The sequence below is a fragment of the Brachypodium distachyon genome, chromosome 1 (assembly GCF_000005505.3).
Source record: "Brachypodium distachyon strain Bd21 chromosome 1, Brachypodium_distachyon_v3.0, whole genome shotgun sequence".
Taxonomy (NCBI): Eukaryota; Viridiplantae; Streptophyta; class Magnoliopsida; order Poales; family Poaceae; genus Brachypodium; species Brachypodium distachyon.
This window is the reverse complement of record NC_016131.3, coordinates 66,332,872-66,356,773: the sequence shown is the minus strand read 5'-3', so window position 1 is coordinate 66,356,773 and position 23,902 is coordinate 66,332,872. Positions and strand designations below refer to the sequence as shown.

Sequence of the window (23,902 nt, the reverse complement as noted above, 5' to 3'; positions counted from 1 at the left end):
ACCACAACGAGTCCAGCTTGTCCCACCACCACTGCTCCCCCCCTCCCCTCCCTGGCTCCAACGGCGGCAAATATGTGCTCCTCCCGGTTCCAAAGGCAACGGCAGACCTACAACCCCACATCAATTCCATGCATCACACTCTCGCTCCAGGATGCGGACGCTCCATGTGCACGATCCAGTACTCCTTGCCGGAGACCTCCTCCGTGCCTTACCCCACGACGACGACGCCATGGTTGTTCGGTGCCGATGGGCCCTGTGAAGACGCCTGACTCACAGAGGTGGAAGGTGGAGCGGCTGGAGGTGGTTACTGGGAGGAGGGAGAGAGAGACGGGGGCGGAGAAGGAGAAGAATACGCTAATTCAATTACACATGCATCCAAACAGAATTTTAGAATTGACTATTCTCTTGATTCCAAGGATCAATATTTTGCACAACCAAACACTGGTATTGGTATTGGATTCCATTTCAATACAAAGGATGATTTGGTATTGGGTTCAATTCAATTTCCAAACCTCCCAATATCTGCATCCAAACAAAGCCTTAGATTTCCCACGTCAGTGACGATTAAGACCTTTCGGAAGAACTCAGAAATTGCTTCCACCAAAAGCTTGGACGCTATCATCTAGTTGAGGACACTCAATCCCTCGTCCAAGGTTTGTGTTCCAAGACCACCGAGGTTTGACATTCCACGTGTCTCTTGAAAGAGGATTATCTTTTCAGTGGCAAAATATATCTATCAATTTTGGAGCTACTGATTCTACACTTTTGGGGACGTCGTGTGCATATGTTGTGGCGGTTGTCGTGTGCATATGTTGTGGCGGTTGTCCGCGCTGTCTTGGAATCTACAACAGGGAGAGGCACAGTTTGAACTCAAACCATGCATAGTGGATTTGACTACAAACAAAATTCACAAAATTAAATTGTGCGTGGTTACAAATTATTTGATCCATGATAGAGGGTGATAGTAAAATATGCTCTTTAAATGTGTATTTTATTTTTGTTTAGTCCGTAGCAACTACAGATGTTGTGTTAGTTTTAACTCAAATGTCGGTGAGGTGGGAACCAAGGAAAGAAGGTGAACTGCGGCAGTCTTCACTGGTTTCCAAGGTTTGAATCCAAACCGATTTTGAATATCCCTAATTGGAGGAGGTCGGTGACATGAGGAGTTGGAATGATGAAAAAGAGTGAAAGGAGAAAGGAAAAGGGGAATAAGGAGGAAGAAAAGGTAGACATAGTGTGAAGGGGTAGGGCTGACCTTGACACCACGTGGGAACAACAACAACGAGGCGATCCGGCAACGAAAATCGTCCTCTATGCTTGCGAGCTTATTGTGAGGTTTGGTTCGGAAATGACAGCTCCCAGGAGGTAGTGTTGGACGGAGGATGAGCAAGAGTGTGGGAGAAAAACGAGTAGAAGACAATGGGCACCAGAGTGGACGGAGGAGGCAGATGAGATACATAGTCGATGGCCAGACCAAGGAAAGGCTTCGATTTTGGAAGGGCATTTCTCTCCTAGTTAATTTTAGTAGTGATGACAACGTGTGTTGTGGACTAATCGTACGTTAAGTATTTCAGATTTGATATCAAATGACGCAAAATGATTCGATGCCCTCAAGTTGGAAAACGAAGAGTAGTGGAGTTTTAGCGGCTTTTTCGGTTATTAAGTCGTAGGAACTCCGTAATATTAAGAGGGAGTTCACATGGGAAGGTAATGGGTGAATCGTTTTTCACGTACACAAACAAACATCTTGCACCCACATAAAGCCTACCAAAAAGTGAGAGAGAACCAACTCTATTGCCTAACTGGTGTGCATTTGCCTGCCCAGGTCCGGAAGTTCTTGTGGGGTTCCGATACCGCGGAACTTCCACCCAACCTCCGGACCAGGTCCGCAACGTTACTGGAATCCATTGTGGATTTCCGAAAGTCGAACTGGAACAGAGCCGGAACTTCCTGTCACCTAGAACTTCCGATGACCAGCGGAAGTTCCGCCCCTGGAACTCGCACTGCATAACGCTTAGATTTTGGGGAGTCCAATATATACCCCTTCGTCCCCAACCGTTTCTGCCCGAGCACGATGAAAAGAACAGCCCCCTCTCTCCCAAGAACTCCCTAAGCTTCATTCTACTAGATCTCCCTCCATAAAGCTTCCCCCTTGTTGATTCTTTGAGGATTGGACGAGAAGACCTAGATCTAGGGTTTCACCAAGTCACAAAGTTGATTCCCCTTGTTTCTCTTGTGGATTTTATTTCTCTTGGGCATTTGAGAGCCCTAGACGGAAGTGGTTGCCTTGAGCTCTTCCCTTGGGGATTGTGGAGCTTGAGGATTGGATTGGAAGTCTTCAATTGAGTTGTGGAGCTAGCCCCGGTCAAGTTTGTAAATGTTCGGTCTTCGCCTTCAAGGAAGCCATTAGTGGAGCTCGCTCACCTTTGTGGTGCCGTGAGAGGAGAATAGAGTGAGCCTTTATGACGTCTCTACCTTTGTGGTAGAACACTCCTCCAAACGGAGACGTACACCTACCCCAATCGATGGAATTCCGGTGAAATCTTCGTCTCTCGTGTGGTATCCATTCTTACCCTTTACATTCTTGTTATCTAGTTGCTTCGGCTATTGCATTTCATCCTAGGGTTGCATTATCTTTAGAGAATTTAGTAAACCCTAGGTTAAGTGTTTGTATCTTTCTAGAAAAGAAAAAGAAAAAAAAAGATTAAAATTTGTTAGTCGCCTATTCACCCCCCCTCTAGCCGACCATACCGATCTTTCAGATTTTGTAAGTATATACTTTGTGCATGAGTTGGAAGCTTTTAATTCGTATGGAGTATCTGTTTATTCTTGAGTAACCATCGGGAGCTCTGCCTACTCATTTGTAGAATAATATTGACCTGTAAAAACCTTACAAGGCTAATACTACGAAGTATTTGTGTTCATGAGTTGAAAGCTTTCGTTTTGCTTTAGGAATTTGGTGTTTAAGGAGTTCGAGTCTCAGATATATTATTGGAAGTAGGTTTCTTGGGATCAAAATATGAATCAAGTTAATATTTTGGCCATATAGGGGGTTCGAACAAAAGAAAGATAAACAACAAGAAGAGCGTGGTGAAACATAACCGAAGATGACCTGAACCGAGTCTCTGTAGAGGGAACTCATATGCAGGTTCGTCCGCTACTCGAACTACCTAAATATTCGCATGCATGGCCAAATGACCAAATCAAGGTTGTGGGCTTGTGACTAATATATGGGCAAGTTGTGGTTGTTTCTATTGTAGCCAAATCACGTGTAATTTTTTTGGTAAAATCATGTAGTTTCATTTGGTTTCAAGCCAAAAATTTATGTCTGGTGTTTAGCTTGGTCCCAAAATTCAGAGTTTGCCTGATGAGCTAATAAAACAGTACGGATAACAATTACGTAGTGAACAAATATGAACGAACTGAATTAACTACGACATGCAATTGGACCCAATTTTTTTTTTCTAAAGCTTCACAACGCTATGGTGATATATGTTTCAGTGAGTGCACTTGCTAATATGGAATACTCCATCCGTTTCAAATAGTAGTACATTTTAGGTTTGTTTTTAAGTTAAATTTCTTTAACTTTGACAAACTTTATAGAAAAAGTCGAGAAAATATAGCAAGATATACACAAATTCTCACTACTACTAGCTACTAGTAGTTTTTTCCATTCTTTCAAGGCTTTGAAAGATCAATAATTGGAGATATTTATGAATTTCTACACCAAAATCCCAATCCCAACATCATAAAGGTGCGGATGTGCAGCTCCGAGCCATGCAGGTCTACAGGCTACGTGCAGTTGCTAACCACGATATATATGGCCTGTCACAAGGCAAAGTATTCGTGAAGTATTAGGTCCCGCTGCTGGAGTACCTAATTAAAGATGATCAGACGAAGCAGGGGACCGCATTCACACGAAACGGAACATCGGCGCATCCGCGATGAAGCGCAAATCGTCTGCAGTTTAATCTCTACCTGAACTAAGCTCGCAAACTAGCTTTCAAGCCTTCAACTTACATAAATATTCGGGATTGGGCGGAATGTTCTAGAGGAGCGAGCCAGCAGCAGAGCATAGACAATATGCAGAGGTTGCATGGGCGCTCTACGGTTGCCAAGTCATTTTATTATTTTTAGTTTGCTTCAGGAAGACGCTTAAACAGCCTCAGCTTGATCTTGATTCTATAACATTTAAGTAACCGAGCCTGGTGCACCCGTGCAGGCCATGGACTTGCATGTATGTGGTCAAACGTCAGATTTTTCTTTCTATGTTTGGTGTGCCTTTCCACGATAAACAAAGAGATACACCTGATCTTCGGTACTACCATGATGCCTATCGTATCTCACCAATTGTGTGCCCCGTACGTCACAGGGTTACGAAACTGCAGCCACTTTGATTTGTCCGGTTTCCTCTCCCAGTTACATGGCACCAATTCCGTGGCATCAGTGTGTCCTTCTCTTGGCCGAAGGTTCCTTATCTCAAGTTCCACGCCAATTGCATGCTGTAGCACGGCTTACTTGTCGTATAGTATATCTTGGAGCTGCAACACTCCTATCTCGAACTCTCCTCCGAAGGTTATATAAATAACAGAACTCACTCGCTCGGTGGCTTACGAAAACAGTCGATCTCACCTCGCACATTGCCCTTTTTTCCCCGCAACCATTTCTCTCTGTCTAGCTATATATCCAAGACACGGAAGGAAGTAGAGAGGCACGAGCGCTATGGCATCGTTTCTCGTCGCGTCTCCTCGGTGTTCCTTGCTGCTTCTCCTCCTCTTGCTGGTGACGGCTTCGCGGGGGCTCAAGACCGGCGACCTTGTCAGCCAAGGGAAAGCGTCGGCGGTGCGTAAAGAAGCATAGAGAACGAGCCAGCCTTTCCAAAAAATCATCCGTTTTTCCATATATGCAAGAGTGATATTTGAGTTGATCGAGTGAGTCTTGTTGATTTTCGCAGGATTGCAGCCGGACATGCGAATCCAAGTATTGCACGGGTACGCCTCTGACACTGTCGATCAGCATTCGCTTGCTTCAGTTCCCCCTGACCCAAGTTTTCCAGAACAGGGCAATTATTAATCGATTACGCGGAACCTAGTTCTGCGTTATTTTCAGTTGAATAAAATGGCTGGGGTGCCGAGTAATTAACTGACACCCATTTGCTTTGCTTTCCGTTTCCGGGACGTCATCGCGGCATGGACCTCTTCGGGAAGTTGCGCCTGTGATGAGGTACGGGAAATACTGCGGAATCCTCTACAGCGGCTGCCCCGGGGAGAAGCCCTGCGACGCCCTGGACGCCTGCTGCATGGTCCACGACCACTGCGTCGACGCCAACAACAGTACCGTCTCTCAACTCTTCTTCACACATACTACTACTAGTAGTACTCTCCTATCTGAAACGAAAAGATCGGGCAGGACCGCAGGAGAACAAACACGTTTTGTTTCTCGTTTGACATCTCAACCAAAGGTCCCACAAAGAGCTCCCAGCCTCAAGCCAGTTGTTCACGAGACGACGCGCCACCTAACAGACCATACCCTGAAACCCAGTGTAGTACCAGCACGACTAGGAATGATTGTTGGCTTTTAACCCAGAAATCAACCACATGAATCAAATCACTAGCACGAACGATCGGGAATTGTTTCCGACAATGATTCCTCCACTCGCGCACTCATCTGTGCGTACGAAAACCTGCCGGTTCAGCTCCACCGACCGATGAATTAATGATTCCGGTGTACATGTGTCGACGTCTTCTTGTGTGTGTGCAGATGACTACCTGAGCACCAAGTGCAACGAGAACCTGCTGAGCTGCCTGGACGGGGTGAGCACGGCGGGGCCGACGTTCCCGGGGAACAAGTGCGGCGTCGGCGAGGTGGCGTTCGTCATAAAGGGAGTCATCGAGACGGCGGTGCTCGCAGGGAAGATCCTTCACAGGCGTGACATCGGGCAGTAGACACCTGGAGACCCAAGTACAGAGCCAGAATAAAAGTCCTAAGCGTGGGGGTGCGGCAACACGATATTATGGTCCTGCAATTGTGTGCGATCGAGACAGGCAATCACGGGGGTGAACCATTGCGCGGAATCAAATTAAAAAATTTCTCGAAAATCCAAATCCTAAATCACCTTTCTGTCCGTGATAGTAAAACAGCCATAACTTTTGATTGGATGAATAAAAAAATATGTACGAATATGCAAAAGAAAGGTATTGAAATCATCGAAGTAACGCAACAAGAATCAGCTCAATTGGACGTACCAATCAAAAGATACGATCAAAACAGTAACAGCTGATAGAAAATTACGATAATTAATCTATAATCGATTTCGAGGAAAAACAAGAAAGATGAAGTAATCGCAATCTTTCCTTGATCTCGTGATAAACCTGCAGCAAAATATTATGAACTCGTGATAAATTTGCATCAAAATGTTAGAAAGATCTAGCACGAATAATCCACGAAGATCCGAAAAGAACAAAGATAACACCGCCAACGAATCTCTTAATTGCAACGATGTCGATCGATTACAAAAGATGCAACCATGCATCCAAGAACTCTCCAAGAATTGATCTAGATCCAAAGCTCTGAGTTCCCTCACGTCCTTGTTCAAATCCTAGCCTAGACGCTCTCTATTTATAAGAGAAAATTCGCGACCCTAAACCGAGTCCGAATACAACACCAACTCCTCTGTCCCGGTCGGTATTCTTCCCGTGGGGCCCACATACGACCTCGGATTGAGATGAGTCCAAAAGCAAAATTGTTCGTCTCGACGACGCGCACAACTTTCATCTGAATCACTTTTCCATCGGACGGCATCTTGATGACGCTACTGTTTAATCTTTAAACAATTCTCATCCAGCCACGGCTGGACCTACATGTCTTCATGTCGATGCCACTCCATACCATCAACTCTTCTTATGATGTCTTCAAAACTCGACTATCATGTGTCGAATATCTTCAATACCGTACATCTCCGGTATAAACAACGTACGACAAACCGGTGCCCTCCCAGATCATCGTAGTCTTCACTATCATTGTTCCTTCGCACGAACGTCCCGCATGACATTGATTCCTCGACCTCAGCTTCTCCCAAGTTTCGTCCCTCGATCCCATCATCGACCACGTTCCTCTAGCTCCGGCAACACCTGAAAGCGAACACACAAATAACCAGTACGAGCACAACTCCACGACTTGACTCAGGGTAAGTTTCACACAACTCACGTCATGTTTTCACATAAGAAACTAATGGATCAACACACCACTAGCAAAGCACTAAGTCCAAACAAGATACAAGTCATCATATAAGTATCCATATTATCCAAAGTATCAACATCAATGTTTCACCTAAAACAGTTGTCAATAGTACAAATCACGTATGATTTCACAAATTGCACTACTGTACTTACTGTATAGTGGAGTACAACATACTTCCGGGTTTGGTGGAGACTGGTGAGGAAATGACACGGGGTTGTAACAATTTTTTCTCTAGTCAAATGAAAGAGCCAAATAGGGCACCACTGATCTTGATGGACGACAATCCAATTTCGGCGTTGTCCATTTTCAAGAAACTACGTGTTACTTTCTTCAGACGCAATGCGCGACGGGGTACTTCGGTTTTGGCATTCTGAGTTGATACTCGTCTCATAGCCTGTGTGTTCTACCTCCCTGTGGCAGCACTGTATACTACTCCTTCCGTCTCATATTAAGTGACTTTATATTACATGTATTTAGACGCTTTTTAAGTATAGATACATCCATATTTGGACAAATTTGAGTCACTTAATATGGAACGGAGGGAGTGTATTAACAACGTTTGTGTAGAGTGCAGGACAACTGGTTAACACGGCTAATTCCAAAAAGGTGAGCTTTGCAGTGATGCCACAACCTGAAACTAGCAAGTGGTTGGCATTGGCGAGTCGCGTGCGGTGTTGGCTATGTTTTATGTGCCCTCGTAGCTATGCAAAAATATACTTCCTGCGTTTCATAATTCTTGTCGAAATATTACATGTATCTAGACACTTTTTAGGAATAGATGCATCCATTTTTTGTCAAATTTGAGACAAGAATTATGAAACAGAAGGAGTATTGGGCTATCGCGGTGATTTCCGGGAAATTCGGCAAACTGACGACTCTGCCTGCTTCTCTATAGACTATAGGATCCATTTTCCGGCATGACTTTCTAAGGTATCCTGCACAAACATTTTTGCTGCAAATGGGCCCTTAGTGGCGATTGCTTGATTTAATGGACAACACCTGAATTGTGAAGACGAAAGAGTCGAGATGTGAAAAACAGATATGCCCTCTCAGGGCTTTAAGCCTTCAAGAGTCTCTTTGCATTAGTTGATTTTGGTAGGAGTTCTCTAACATTTCGATCGATATGAACTACTTTATGAAAGTCATTTGCAATGCAAACCTTTTATTCAATGCAAACTAATTCACGTGGACCATAAATCTAAAACGTGCAATGCAAATCAAATGTGGGAATCAAAACATCCACTTAGACATCACATAACCCCTATACTTATCCCACTTAAGTAATTTTTGGTTTTCATATTTGATTTGCACCGTATATTTCACATATGGTGATTCACATGGATAGTTTGTAAGTTTGCACCAGATACTCCCTCCATCCTAGTTTAGGAGGCATAGTAGTTTCTCCACCGGTACCAAGGCAACCTCATGGGACCAAGTTTTGAACAGAAATGCCCCTTGCATGCTCCTTGGAAGAAAAGAGAGGCAGTGTGTGCATTGTATGCAGGGTGGGAAGAAAGAGAGGTCATGTGAACCCTGCTGCAGCTTTTGCCTCGGGAAGGGAGACTAGAGATGCATGCATGTAGGATTGGAATAGAAAAATGAGGGCATATTTTGTATCCAAACACCAAAAGAGATTACACGCCTCCTAAAGCTGGACTAGAGGAATCAAATAAGACGCCCCATAAAGTAGGACGGTGGGAGTACCATAGTTTGAAAAACCGGACCGGACCGCCTGTTGAACTGAAAAACCGGAACCGGAGACCTCAACTGTCTATTAAGCGCATATGACCGTCCTCGCCACCAAAACGAAAAACCTGGCTGGTCGAACCGGACTATGTGAAAAACATGACAAACCGTCCGGTTTTTTATGTTACCCCTTGTTAGATTTATTTTTTTAACTTTGGAAACGGAAGATAAAGATGCTATCTCTAGATCTTTCCAGTAGATCTTGATTCACTATGTGAAGTTGTAATGTGAATTATTGTTCATATTGCTAAGTCTGAATTTTGCAATATACATTTTTATCTGTTTATTGCAGCATTTATGAACACAAAAACCTCCATCTGTCCTGAAATAAGGACGGAGGGAGTATATTATATCTTAAAAAATTGGACAAAGAACCGTTGGACTGGTAAAACTTTAACCGAGAGCCTCATTGGTTCAATTACCGGAGCGGTTTTTAAAACTATGCTAGATACGTCTCCGTGGATCAAAGAACTGTGACCACTAAAACTTCTAAGCTTACACCCAAATCTCATAGGATTGCAAGAAGAGTTTAGTCTCATGGAACATTTCCTTTGCGTCTTGGACGAACCTTGTCCGTCTTCAAATTTCTGAAAATTTCACCGAAGCATCCAAAGAGTCATTTTCCCGATCTCTGTGTTTTGCTGTCCTGTAGTAACTTAGGCATTTCCTGGCCTTGCATTTCTAAAACCATGCGATCCACCAAATAGACCCTGAAGAACACTTCATACTTGTCATTCTGTCATCAGTCGGTAAACCGTTTGTCTAAGGCTGAATGCGATATTTTTTGTGCGGGCTTGGGATTCACTTCAATTCGAAGCCTAAGCCCATTTTGTCCTTGCGCCATGGGCTCCTTTCCTCCGTCTGCTCTAAAGCAGAAATTTCCTTCCAGACATTGGGCCTTAATTAAAAGTTATTCGGATCATATTCGATATCGTGAACACATAAAGCTACCGCAAGCAGGACTCCGGAGAGATGCCTTGTGGGCTGGCACCTTCGGAGCACAACAGATCTGCACCGTCCGTTCTCGCGAACTCTCTCTCGCTCTCGCCGTGACGCAACGCTCTCTCGTCGTCCTCCCGAAGCCGGAGCCCACCCAAACCGAAACCTCGACCTTTCCTCCTCTTTCTCCCCCGCTACAAGTCTACAACCATGGGGTCGTCGGAGGCCGACGACGACCAGCTCCTCAAGAGCTTCCTGGCCGAGGTCAGCGAGGTCGAGCGCGACAACGAAGTCCTCAGGTTTCTCTCGCTCCACCCCCCCCCCCCCCCCCCCACCCACTCCCAGCGAATCCCTTTTCGCATACCGGAGCGATCAGATCCCCAGTCGCGCCATCCGTTTTGTCTAGTGTGCGACGTAGTAGATGCGGGTGCAGATTTCTTCTGAATTTTGGGCGGGGGTTGGGGTTCCACTTGCACTTGGCTCACCCATGAACCCTAGGTTGGAGTCATCCGATTCGTTCATTTATTATTAGTTTTTATATGTCCGCCATACCCTTGAACCATGAGTCGGCTTTGGGAAATTTGCCACTTTACTACTTGGGTGGTGATGACGTACTATTATCCATTGCTGCTTCTACAATGTTATTGCTTTGTTTTCCTTGTAATTTATTATGATACTCCCTCCGTCCAACAAAGGATGTCTCAACTTTGACTAAATTTGAATGCATCTATATACTAAGTCATGTCTAGATACATCCAAATTTTGACAAACTTGAGACATCTTTTGTTGGACGGAGGGAGTATGTTAGATTGCAAAAAAGGTAGTGATGTTTAGAGCCTCTCATTGTTATGTTCGAATTACTGTGCGTGCCATATGAGAATCAAGATAGCTAGGTCCTTTTTTGATATGTTAGCTTGTACCAGCCTAATTGTTTTGGATTCAAGATTACAGATCCTTTTGCACTATGTTTGCACTTAGCATTATATGCATGGCATGAAAAAAAATTCAAAGCTTATTCTTCCTGTGTAGATTGTGCTATCCAATGGTATCCACTAGTCAGACTGTTATGCTATCAGTTTGAGGACGTTCTAGCATGGTCACCATACTCTGACTAGGTGACTAATGACTAGGGAGTCATACTCTGCAACTAGCTAGACATATATTATTTTTGGAACGACACAGGGCAGTTGCTTAATGAGATCTTTAGCAACGCAAACCAAATATTTAGCGATATCAATTGAGCTTTATCTTAGTTCTACTCCCTCGTTTTCCATATAGTAGATGTTATTTTGGCCATAAAAGCCGAATTTAATCTTCATATATTTATACTACCAAATCTTATCAACAGCTCCTCCGTGTGTGGGTTAATCATTTTTTTTGAAGAGTAGATGAAGAATATCGAGTGAGAGATGTATGCTGTGAAAAAACTTGTAATGTGTCTTGAAATTGTGCAATTGCATGTATGCAAAACAATGTGTGAAGTCTGGAATAAGATGTCTTTCAAACTCAAACAGGAGTATTTCTCAGGAAATAAGTCCATTTTACGCCCCTCAACTAATTGAAAAGTCCAAAAAACACCCTCAACTATGAAACCGGGCAAGATACCCCCCTGAACTTTTGAAAACCATTCATTCTGACCCCCTGGCTGTTTTGTACCTGGTTTCAGTGGCGTTGACTCTGCTGTCCCCTGCATGTTCTCTCCCCCCTATTTCCCCCCAATCTCTCTTCTTCACCGGCGGGTTCCCTGCTGCGATTCTGTGGTTGCCGTTGCCTCTGCCTATTCTTGAATCTGGGCGGCTGCAGAGCCACCACAGCACCTCAGCAGCAGCATGACGCGTCCCATCTAGCCCTCTCCCACCTCCAGAGTAGGTGACTGAGCTACTGCCACCCACAGAATGGAGAACTCGTCTTCATCATCTTCATTTTTCTGTACGGGAAAACAATGAGGGGCAAGCTCAGACATCAAAACAATGGGGGAGAAGAGGAGGAAACCGTGCATTGAAGGGGCTGCAGGACTGACTTAGCTAGGGGCAGTGGGCACAATTCTGCTCCGCATTCAATTCCCTGCCACCACCGGAGTCGAATAGCTGCTGCTGCTGTGCCCAATCAAGGATGCGATGCCAAATCACGCTGTACCACCACTGACTTGTCTAGGGTTCTTTTTTTTATGGAAAGACTGTAAGGGAAACCCTTACAGCATAATTGTGAGCACTAGGATTTGAACCCTGGTGGGTGGAGTCATGCACCCACAACTCCACCACACCAAGAGGTGTTTCCCCCCTTGTCTAGGGTTCTTGCAAGATTGGGGAAAGAAAAATGGGAGGGGGAGAGAGATGCGCATGGGCGCAGGGTGCAGGGGATAATAACCCTCTCACTTGCCAGCGCGGCGGTCAGCAGAGTCAACCTGCCAGCGTTGCGGGTTCAGCAACTGAAACCAGTCGCAAAACAGCCAGGGGGGTCAGGACGAGCAGCTTTGAAAGTTCAGGGAGGTATCTTGTCCGGTTTTAAAGTTCAGGGTGGTTTTTGGACTTCTCGATAGGATAAGGGGGGTAAAATGGACTTACTTCTAGTTAAGCTGGACCAGTACTTGGTCTGGCAAGTTAACTGGTCCAGCCAGCAGTTTGACCATCAGACCCACACTTGGTAAGGCATCATTTTTTCCCTACACTATCATGGACAGTAGTGTGGAATTGACAAGTATTAAGTTTAAATTGGAGATTGAAAGGAATCAGTGCTGCCTACAAAAAATCATACCAATTCCAACCGAAACAAAAATTCCATTTTCAGTTAGAAATATCTTGCCCGGTACAGAGTTTGGGTGCCAGATTCTAATCCTCACCTAACTAGTATGGATCCAAGTACCTAACTAATCAGGCTAGTATTGCTGGGTTTCATCAAGTCATGCTCAAGCCAAGCCGTTGCCGCTAGGCTAGCATGGTGAAGATGCTGCTTTTGATTACTTCATGCTACAGAAGCTACCCTAAAAAACTGGAGCATGGCCATGGCATTAGGATCTGGGTACAGGATGATGTTAGCTCCTTGGTAGGCTGGGCTTCGTCGAGAAAGAGCTACCAAGAATAGCCAGATCAAGAGAAGAAGAGTAGGCAATAGCAACATAGAAGAAAGGATGAGGAAGTAGAAGAAGAGAGAGGAATTGAGATTTGAGGGTTGGCAGACTTGCAGAGGTAGTCCTCCAGGGGTATCTCAATTCCCAGGGCACCCAATTCACACACGAGCATGTCAGCTGATTTAGACGGTCCTTGAATGAAACAGAACCATTAAATTTGCTGTTTCTATTTTTTTTCTGGTTAGCTGCCGGTCCGTATTCAGTTTTTTAAGCAACAGGCATTTCATCCTGCTGCATTATGAATTTGAACTTGGCTCTTCATTATTCTTCAATGTGGTGAAACACAGTCCTGAATAAAATACTAGCTGTTTTATACATGATCCAGGTGACATGTTGTTGATCTTGTAATGCATGTCTTCCTTTCTGAGTCAACATGCATGCAATGGTAATTATTGGAAGTCATTACATGCTTATGATTGGATTTTAGATATTTCAAAAAAAAAAGCAGCCTCTCAGAAAGAAAAATACTTTGCATATTATGTGAAGCGCAGTTTAGTGAAATTTCAACATCAGTGTGTAATCTTGCAGTTCTGTTGCTTTCCTTTTATATACATCATATAACTATCCCGGAAAAATTGTAATGCTGATTGTGCTGCCAGCCTGCCATGCCCGTGGAACATCTCATTTAATTTTATGTATCTTGAACACTTGAAAACCTCCAATGTTGGCTTGCTTGCCTATGAGCAGGGAAAGTACGAAGAGCAGTTTGAAAGATCAGACGAATTTCAGAAGCAGCTTATAATTAAAGTTCGTGAAATTTTAACAGACAAAGAATGGCGTCGGAGGAAAATGCAGATGAGGGTAAATAGTACGCTTTAAAATATTCAAATATCATCAGTTTTGACACTCACTTGGAGCTGTGTTCATGTTCATTGTGCAGATATCAGAGGAAGAAGGAAGATTGAAGAAGGACGAGGAGGAAACAAAAGAAATGTGGAAGAGGAAGAGAGAGCATGAAGAGAAGTGGGAGGAGACTAGAGACAAACGAGTATGCTTGCTGTCTATTCGTAGATTTGAAACCTTTTATCTCAACTGGACATCTATGATTGTGGCAATTTTAGTAGTTCTTTACAGTTTTGAAAAATTAAAAAGCCTTGTTGAGTTAGGTTTGGATGCAATCATACAATTGCTGTGGGCAACCTAGGCACTGCCTAATACCATGTGTTTGTGGTTTGCAGGTCTCTAGCTGGAGGGATTTCATGAAGACAGGAAAGAAGGTTAGAAAGTGCAGTTGTCAAGTTCTATTTTGTTATCCATGAACCTGTGACTTATAGTTTCCGTTCCACAGGCACGGAAAGGAGAACTCAAACCTCCAAGACTTAAAACTGAAGATCCGAACAAATCTTATGTTCAGAGGCCAGTGAAGCGTGGTTAAGAGGAATGCTACTGGTCTGCACTCAAAGAACAATCTGGTGGCCATTCTTCTCGTGACCTGATCCAAGCTACAGCCTAGCAAGGTTATCTTTCAAGCTGTATGCTTGAGTTATGGCTTTTGTGTTCCCAGTGTAGTCAGTGGAACAGAACAGATAATTATGAGCAAAATGGCCACCTATGATCTATCTAGAGTGATATTGGATCAATGTATTAGGATACCATCCGAAAAAGTTGTTCAAAATGTGAATGTTGAAATACGATCCTTGTTTCCATCATTTAATGTATTTAAGTCATGCTAATATATTTCTTCACAGTTAGCTTATTTTAGAACAAACGGTGATGTGTTCGTGCGGTGGTAGCATTGCATAATGCATTCTCCTACTTTGGCTTGAGAAATGCTACGCGTATCCCGTGGATAGGTCATAGCGTATTGACGTTCGACGAGGTGCAATTAAAGGTCTCAGATCCGTAATGAGTCAGCATGTTTTCACAATCAACTCAGTAGGTTGACTCCATTTGCATTTCGTCAAAGCTCTGATGACAGACCCGGAGAATACCGTTATACTGTTACGGAGCTAAGATGATAAAGAAGCCGTCGTCGAGCCTAATAGCCGGCTCTAATGCACTGCACCTCTCATAGTCAAAAACGTGGGATCCAACGCCTGTCGCAATTCTTTTCATTGCGTTTCATCTTGCGGACTGACTGTACTTGCACCCAAAGCCAACGTGTTATAATCCAAATTTCAGGCACCCTTTCAACGTTATCAAGAACAGAATAATAGAACACTCTCGTCATTTGTCAGTTCTGTGTTATCCCGGGGGAAGAACATACCTGGTATAGATACAATATTCGATATTTTGGATCCCATACAACAACTCTGTCCCCATACAAAGACACAGCGAGCACAAGTTGGCCAGCTATCCCCTCCAGGAAACGTTATCTGTAGGCCGCCTCCTTCGTATCTCCAAGGCTCAGCCGACCCTGGTGCCAGCCTGTAAACTGCCCAGTGGAGCCCCATGCCAAAATCATTAAGCCTGATCCTTTCGATGCGATCGACCCGACGGACCCGGCACAACACACCAGTAATAGCGTCGCCTCCTAGCCCTAGTGCATTGCGCGCTCGGCCGAGACAGCGGCAGCAGAACCGTCGCGCTAGCTAGCTAGCTAGCTGCCTGTCCCCAAAGGCAAACCCCCAAAGCCACCGACCAGGCCCCGCGCTCTCGTCATGCAATGCCTGGCCCCTGGAAAACGAGTTCAAAAGATAGTTAAGTAGCAGCTGCTTCGCCCCCACCATACACCGGCCCCGGCCGTGACGGGAGCAAAGCGCGGGCACGGGCACGGCGGGGGCAGGGCACTGGTCCCTTCACGCTTGGCTGGTGGTGGCCGCCGGGTGCGCCCAATCTCCTGTGTTATGATGGTGTCACCAAAGGCGATCGATCGACCGATTTCCCAAAACGAAAACAACGGAACCTGCCCAGCTCCACATATCCGTGAGCCGCCGCGCGAGCCCCGACATTACATTACACACACAAAAGTGGCTGATGTGAGCAGAGATCGGCCGGTAGACCACAAACGTGGTGGTGGCGGTGGCGCCTAGAAAATTATACTACCTGCGCGGAAAAGGGGCGTGAATGCATGATTTGAAGCTTTGGTCACGCATGTCGCTGACTGACTGGCAGAGCGGCACAGCAAGTGGCTCTTCACGCCTTGTTTGTGTTTTCGTTTTTTTATTTGCTTTCGAAAAGAGGGTGGGGCTCTAGGGGGGAAGGAGGAGGTTTAAGAACTCGGTGGTCGCAGATCGTGGGTTCATGTCAGCTTTAAAGCTCGAGTTAATGGAAAATGATGCCTGATATTTTATGATTATTCGCAACAACGATAGTAGTACTAGTGATCTACTATCTGTGTGAGTGTGACTGTGTCTGGTGTCTTTGCTAAAAATAAAATGATGTAAATCTGGGAGTCTAAATACTCAGGCCCTGTTTGGAACTTAACTTATGATTCCTGCAGTTCAATTGAGCAGGACACGTCCCCGACATCCACATGAAGCAGAAACTTTACAGTTTATGGATAAGCAAGTATTGTTTGAACAGTTAGTGGAGATCATTGTATTTCTGCCCACCAAGGATTTTTTTTTTTTTGATCACACCAAGGATTAATTACCCAGGTTTGCTCCTTGTGTCTTAGCAAGGTGATTTTCTCTCAATTAGTAATAGGTTAAGTACTAAGTAAAACAAAAATATGCATTTCTATCAGTTACACGAACTGCAGCAACCGAGACCATCACCTGAGCTAGCTAAGGGCATCTTCAATAGCAAGCCGGTACTAATTTTCATCTCTCTCTTTTTTCTTTTATTTATTTATTTTCTAATGGACTCACGTGTCATTCTTTTTTCATTTTTGGTATCCGTGCACAAACTGTTACTTCTACAAGTAATTAGTACTAACATTTTTTCTTCATCTCTCCGCCACGTAGGACTAGTACCTGCTTAATACCTCCTATTAGAGATGCCCTAACAGCATACTTAGTAGACAGATTAAAAAAAGATCACCATGTACAGCGAGCGGAGATTTAGCACCTTCCCGAGCACCCTTTTGGCACAACACAAAAAGGCCCTGCCCTAAAGATTGCCATTATTGTGAAACCTCTGTGAGATTAAATGGGGGCCACGGGTACGTGCTTCAGCAACACTAAGAAAAGGTGGCAGGCAAGCACCTAGAAATATATACTCTTCCTGTGCGCGGAAGAACTTTAACGATTCGCCCTGCAATTGGCAAACCAGGGGAAAGATTGGTGGCCAGACACTGACCCTGTACATATCCATAATCCATCCACGGATCTTATTCCTGCAGTGCCGGATGATATCAAAAGTATTCCATTACACGCCTAAGACAGAAATAAAGAGAACATGATGAAAAACTTTGCCTAATTCTTTCAATACTCCGTACGTTGTCATGGACGAATTGCATTTCCAGTTGGATATGCGTTGGAAGAGCAAGGTAGGTAAGTGAGGCACAGCCACACGGGTTCGATCTCAGTTCCTCCTTGATGTAAAAGATTACAGGCTGGTACGTACTTCATTACGGCGCCCATTCGAAATACACCAGACAACGAAACCTGGGAAAAGCTATAGTACCACGGTACGTACTAAAGTCAGGCTGTTGCTAGTACTAATTTACCAAAAACGTTGTCTATCTTGAGCAATCGAACATTGTTTGTTCCGTTAAAATTAGCAAGTAGCTAGCATCAGAAGCATAAGGTTCCTCCTTTTCCCGTCATTAGCTAGCATAAGCCTTTTATCTTTTTGTTCTGCTTTGCTTTACAAGCTCCACGCTTCTTTTGGGTCTCTTTTTGGTCTTGCCTTTCCACGAAGTACTAACTTCGTTTAATAATTAAAGTATGTCTAATTAAAGCCTATGTTACCACAAATTAATGGGGAATGCACTACTTTCTTGAAAATCAAAGGGGAATGCACTATGAACATATACTCTTTGTAGGTAGATTCCCACAAATTGTGCTACCTTCTAATGCGTTCTTTCAAGGGCCAGTCTATATTTTTGGAAAAATATACTCCCTCCGGACCATATTAAGTGACTCAAATTTGTAAAATATGAATGTATCTATGTATTCTAGATAATTGTAATATTTCGGCACTTAATATGGGACGGAGGGTAATATATACAAGAGTTTTAAGTTGGAAAAGGTTGGTTCTGTCTGCGACTTCCAAAGATCGCTTGTTCAGGAAATTTATATCGGAATGATTAGTGCACTAAATAAACTTACAAAAGATTGCACCGTCTTAACCTTTTCACATTTTACCCTAGAAAAGCAAATCTTGAATACATGGTAGCCAAATTGGGCATGGTGAACAGGTGAATACGATTGTAGTGAATTGTCACAGAGCCAACAGTGCGATCTTCCGATTTTTCGGTTTGCTAAAAGGGAGTGGTCTGAGATTTTCTTATGTTTAAGTCGACACCCTGAGCCGTGTGATGCCTCCAGCTTTGAGATTTGCGCAGGGTTTGGATAAACCAAGATTAGATCAAACGGCTAGGACCAACAACTTAGACGTAAGAAAATTTTCAGTCAACTTAGGTGTAGACTGTCCCTTTCTTTTTAAATCTTTCGGTGTTTTTAGGTGTACTGAACTCTTCAATGTGATTTCTCAGTTTCTAACATGCAACTTTTCGTTGAGATGCAACCTTTCTTTTTGTAATATGGTAAGAACTACTTGTCGTTAGGCTATTAAAACTGAATTGTGGGCCATCCATGCATGTTGGTTTGGGGGAATTTCAAACTATTGATCTTCAATTAAGACAAAATATCCCCCATATATAGATCCCCAGCTTCTGGCCTTTTAAGCAATCAGGCCCCTTTTCTGGACAATACCAGTGCTTGCTGATGGTGTCCAAAGCCAGGTCCTTGCTTTTGTTTCCGAAACAGCTAACTTTGCAAACCGCTTGATTTGCTGCGCTGTACCAGTAACACTGCATGACCCTCCATGGATTGCAGTGATGTTGCTCAATGCTCTCTCCCTCCAAAAGCTTGCGCGCCATCGAAAGCAGTCACTTAGCCCTTACGCAATCTCTCCTGTTTGTCGCGCAATCTCTTTCAGCTCATATTCTCCTCCAATCAGCTTCGCGAAGTGATCGTCTTAATGCAGATCATTAGCCTTTTCCTTCGTCAATCAGGATGGGATGGTGCTTTCTCCTAGACTTGGCAGAGTGGATGTGCGCGTACGTAAATACCAATACATTAATACTAGTGCAAATCGCCAAATTGCATGTGAGCAGGCAAAATTCCATGCCACATGAGCAGGCAAGTTGCTCCGGCCCAAGCTCTCGCCCTTCTTTCACGGTGCCATGTAGTAATAACAACTTAAGGCGAGAAAACCACGAAGTACAGTTGAAGCACTTCGTTTACGCTTGTCTCATGTGAGCCTTGTCCTAATCAGGCCTTCCATCTTAAATTCTTTGTCCTATGTCCACCACTGCATACTCGTCGACAGCTTTCTGTTTCGGATCGGAAATTCGGAAGCACAATGCATGCCAGTAGTGCAAGTTGTGCCGGCATATATGTACATCTCGTAGCACGGCTTTACAAATGCCTGAAATGGACGGGAATAAGCAAAGCATCGGTGCACACCAACTGCGAATCCAGCACTGTTATATCATTGTGCAAGTCCATACGATCGAATAGAGAACTAGAGATGAGTGCCATTACTGGACAGTGCAAGTGACAGCCTCGTGAAGCATCTGAAGTGTCATAACTTTTCCTGTCACCTCCGGAGAAAAGATTGGGCCGCGCCAGACTCGCAGCCATATTCCAGCAGATAGCCCTTGCCATCGCCGTCAGAACCCTCGCATATGCAGGCATACATACTGATAGATACAGATAAATTGATCGTGCATTCATCTATAGCTAAGCACAAGGCATAATCGCGTGAAGAATTCGAATTAGGGTCTCCTCTCACACTCTACCTCACTGGAAGTAACTGAGACATGAAAAAGATCTATCTATCTATCCGACTATCTTTCTCTGTCTATCGCCAAGTCCTTTATTCCCTCTCTGCTTTCTAGCTCCGGATTTCGTGGCCTTTGGCGGCCTAGATTTCGAGCTAGTTTTGGACGGTTCATAGGGTGGCACCTGCGGGGGACATTCCATTCCCTTCGGCCCTCAATATTGTGATTCGGATTCCGATTCCCTCCTGCCCTGGCAATATGACGACGTTGCCTTCTCAAAGCCACCGAAACCGAGTGCTGAAAACATCCTGCGTTTGTGTGAAGAAGCCTCTGATTTTCCTCCATGATGCTTAATCAGTAGCTTAGGAAGTTCTCACTAGCTAGCACTATTAGTATTATACTATGGATCAAAACTGAGACTGGAAAGAGAGTATGCTGATCACCAACCGTATGCGTTTTATTTTCCTTTTCCTTTTTAATATGATGGTGATGATAACTTTATAGTTGGTTGGACCAGCCAAGCTTTTGGAGGATGCTAACATCCATAACCGTTTTTCATCATATGGTTTACTTGCTACTGATCAAAATTTGCAATCATGGCCAACATTCATGGATATTTTCTACAATAAACTTGCATAGTTGTGACAATATACATCAGCAAATAAAGTATAGAAGCATAAAATCTACGCAGGGAGAGAAATATCGTCCTGCAACTGCAAGCAGTTTTTACCCCCTAATCACCGAGTAAATTAACTAGCCAAAATGCCTCTCTTTTTTATAGCATCAAACATTTCCCTGCTTCAAATTCAAAAGTTTAATAACATGTATTTGTATTTTCACTTGTATTTCAATATCTAGGTGCACCAAGAAACACATATTAGCTAGGGTGAGAAAACATTTTTTAAATAGAAAAGTATTTAAAAACACATATAAATGTTTAGTTCTTTCTAGGCTCGTTAAATTCTAATTTTGCTTCTTGTGTAAAAGAAAAAACTGGAGCAGTAAGACGTTGTTGGACCTAGACCTAGGCATGGGCAGCCCAAAGCCCGGCTTCCCGAGGCATATTTTTTCCGCCTGAAGCCCGAAATGCATAAATAACAAGGCAATATATTTCTAAAAATTACTTTCTCCATCGAACAAATGATGTCTCAATTTTGACTAAATATGAATGCATCTATACGCTAAGTCATGTCTAGATACATCCAAAATTTGAGACATCTTTTGTTAAACGAAGAGAGTATAAGAATTATTTTTATTTCTTAAAATGATTGTTTTAATACTCAGAGGCTGTTTTTTCAGCCTTCGAGCCGGGCCGGGCTTGGAATCAGCTTTGTAAAGCCTAGCCCGAAACCCGGTCCGGCTCAAGAATCCCCAGGTCTAGTTGGACCTAGCTCCAACCAGACATGGTGCACCAGCCATACATCTGCTAGCTAGTCTAGGATACCACTTATTTTTGTTGTTTAAGGTTTTCGTGATGAGAATAAGATTACTTAGGTACATGATTAAGTTAGCCATTGGATTAGTATATGGACGCAGTGGCTACTCCCTCCTTTCTATTGTTTGTCCCGAATCTTAAAGCACGATCGATCCAACAACTCAGCGATCAACTTGTTTCCAACTAAAAGTCAGATGGTTAAGCCTTGAAAAGAAAATCAGATGATTAAGATATAGCACAACCGTTTTTCTATTGAAGCATGCGCCAACAGTATTTTGCATGGTTACAATTAAGATTGATATACTATTCACTTTAAGATAACTGGTGCTACTGAACTCTCCAAATGGATCATGTCCCCGTATATATGTTTCAGATGAAATCGGACGATGATAACGAGCCTTGGTCAACTGATCTTCAACAACCATCCAAGTAGACAAAAATATCCATCTTAATCATAATTATGACCTCTAGAAGCACGCAGGTAGATCGATACAACACGTGCGCCGAGGCACGAGGATAGACCAAACCCATCGAGTACCTCTACCTCACTCCCACTCTCCCTCGCTCACTCGTTCGGCTATAAGCCAATCACGTGATTATCGATCACTTACTACGAAACACGATTACTACGCACGTTACGTTATTACACCAACTGCCAGCAACAACCGCGACGACAGGAAAAAAAAAACGAACATAGCACTCGTAGAAGGCATGGAATGGGCCGGAATGAAGAGGCGGCCGGCGGCTCGCCGTACTGTGCGACGATCGATCGATATGATGAGCGAGCCTCATCAGGAGGAGGTGGCGACGCGCGGCTCCCATATGAAGAGCTGCCCGCTCAGCTGCCCGCACCGGCGCATGTGATTGAGGAGCTCCTGCTTGCTCCGCCGCCGCCTCGTCGTCATCAGCAGCTTCCCTTCGCTCGGCTTGCCGACGCTAGTGGTGCCGTCATCACCCTCCTCCGGCAGCTGCTCAACTTGTGCCGCGCTCAGAGCCGAAGCTGCCGCCGCCGCGACCGTCGGGGGAGTACTCGGGACCTTCTGTGGTGCAGCGGCGTCGTTGATCTCGGAGGCGCCGACGGGCTCGGCGCCGACGAACTTGTTGATGACGAGCGAGGAGCGGTGCACCCGCGCTCCGGTGCTGTGCGCCTGCGGCTGCGTGCTGACCACCTTGACTTCCACGACCGTGCCCCTGTCCACGACCTCAACCTCCTCATCTTCTTCCTCCTCCACCACCACGTCCTCCTCGTGGGTTTCCTGTTCGGCCTGTGGGTCGCTCTCGGGTTCTGGGCCGCGGCTCTTCTCCTGGTCCGAGGCGGTGTCGGCGAAGCAGAGGAGCAGGCGGCCGCCGCGGCGCTGGGCGCGGAACAGGGTGGTGGACAGCACGGGCACGGCCTCGACCAGCAGGCGGCCGTCGCGGCGGTGCTGCCGCATCTGCAGCGTCGACGCCACCGTGCGCCGGGCCAGCGACGGCAGCGGCGGCGGGAACGCCCTGGCCGGCATCTTCAAATTTGCGGCCGCCTCCTCGCTGGCGTGTTCGTCGTCGTCGGAGTCCTGGCGGTCGGTGCCGGCGTCGGAGAAGCCGTCGGAGCCGGTCTCGGAGCCGAGGCTCTCGGTGCAGATCTCCAGGCTCTTCTGGGTGAGCAGGCTCGAGGAGGACCGCCGCACGTACGACGGCCCCTGCTGCCTCGCTGCCGGGGCGGCAGCAGGCTTCGTCTGCGCCTGCGACTGGATCATGTTCCACACGTCGTCCCTCTCTGGCCTCGGCTGGCTGTCCTCGTTGTTGCCGCCGTGGTCCGTCTCCTGCAGCGGCACGGCCTGCTCGGCGGCGACCACCTTGCTGCCGCCGCCATCGGCGTGCTCGACGACGTGGCAGGGCAGGCGCTGCTCCGCGGTCTCGAACACCGTCAGTGCCATGTCTAGCTAGCTCTGCTCGACTTGTCGCAGGTTAGCGTCAGTCACGGCAGGGTTACACCGAAAAGAGGCAGCAGCACACCGCAGAGTACAGCGATAGTACTACTGTACGTACGAGCGAAAGTGTGTACGTGCGCTTATATTTCTGTGGCTCGTGTTGGAATTTTCCTTTTTACCTCGTGAGGAATGAAACAGAGGAAGCAGAGGAAACGAGGAAGCCAAACCGGGAGGCGGCGCTATATAAGCGGCTTTGACAGAGAGGCTCAGGGGGACGGCGGAGGGATAAGCTTGGTAGACTCTAACGCGCGTCTGGGTTTCGCTCTGGTTTGATCTGATTTTCCTCTCTGTCTCGCAACAACACTGACTCCTCCTTTGGCTGTTGAGGCACAAGGCGAGCTGCTGGGGTTGTGGAAGGGCACACGATGATAATGAGAAGTGGAACGCAAGGGGCGGGGGGTATTTGTAGGGAGCGGCGGGGCGGCCTTCCGCCTCTGCTCACCGCACATCCCACTAGCAATGCATGGGGAGAACAAGAACAAATACTTTTGCCGCCCCGGGAGGGCCCCTCCATGACATATGCGCATCCCACTGGGAAATGACATTTCAGGAAACAAAACAAAGATAAGCGTGTGTCTTTGTTTTAAGTTTTCAGTATATTAGTAGTATGC

General features: G+C 45.4%; 3 protein-coding genes across 3 annotated transcripts; 2 read left to right on the top strand and 1 right to left on the bottom strand.

The window, feature by feature from the left end:
• Positions 1-4,588: 4,588 nt before the first annotated feature.
• On the top strand, positions 4,589-6,120 carry LOC100827006 (probable phospholipase A2 homolog 2). The gene is made up of 4 exons (XM_003558260.3): positions 4,589-4,842; positions 4,955-4,991; positions 5,208-5,333; positions 5,761-6,120. Exons 1-4 carry the CDS (start codon positions 4,723-4,725, stop codon positions 5,943-5,945), a joined length of 468 nt encoding a protein of 155 aa, XP_003558308.1. The 5' UTR covers positions 4,589-4,722; the 3' UTR covers positions 5,946-6,120.
• A 3,858-nt stretch (positions 6,121-9,978) lies between these two features.
• Positions 9,979-14,738, top strand: LOC100826379 (dnaJ homolog subfamily C member 8). Its single transcript, XM_024459011.1, has 6 exons — positions 9,979-10,329; positions 11,178-11,207; positions 13,736-13,852; positions 13,932-14,039; positions 14,230-14,268; positions 14,340-14,738. Exons 1-6 carry the CDS (start codon positions 10,135-10,137, stop codon positions 14,424-14,426), a joined length of 576 nt encoding a protein of 191 aa, XP_024314779.1. The 5' UTR covers positions 9,979-10,134; the 3' UTR covers positions 14,427-14,738.
• A 6,968-nt stretch (positions 14,739-21,706) lies between these two features.
• Positions 21,707-23,682, bottom strand: LOC100826694 (protein FAF-like, chloroplastic). The gene has a single exon (XM_003558259.4). The coding sequence runs from the start codon at positions 23,235-23,237 to the stop codon at positions 22,113-22,115; it is 1,125 nt and encodes a 374-aa protein (XP_003558307.1). The 5' UTR covers positions 23,238-23,682; the 3' UTR covers positions 21,707-22,112.
• Between the last annotated feature and the right edge of the window lie 220 nt (positions 23,683-23,902).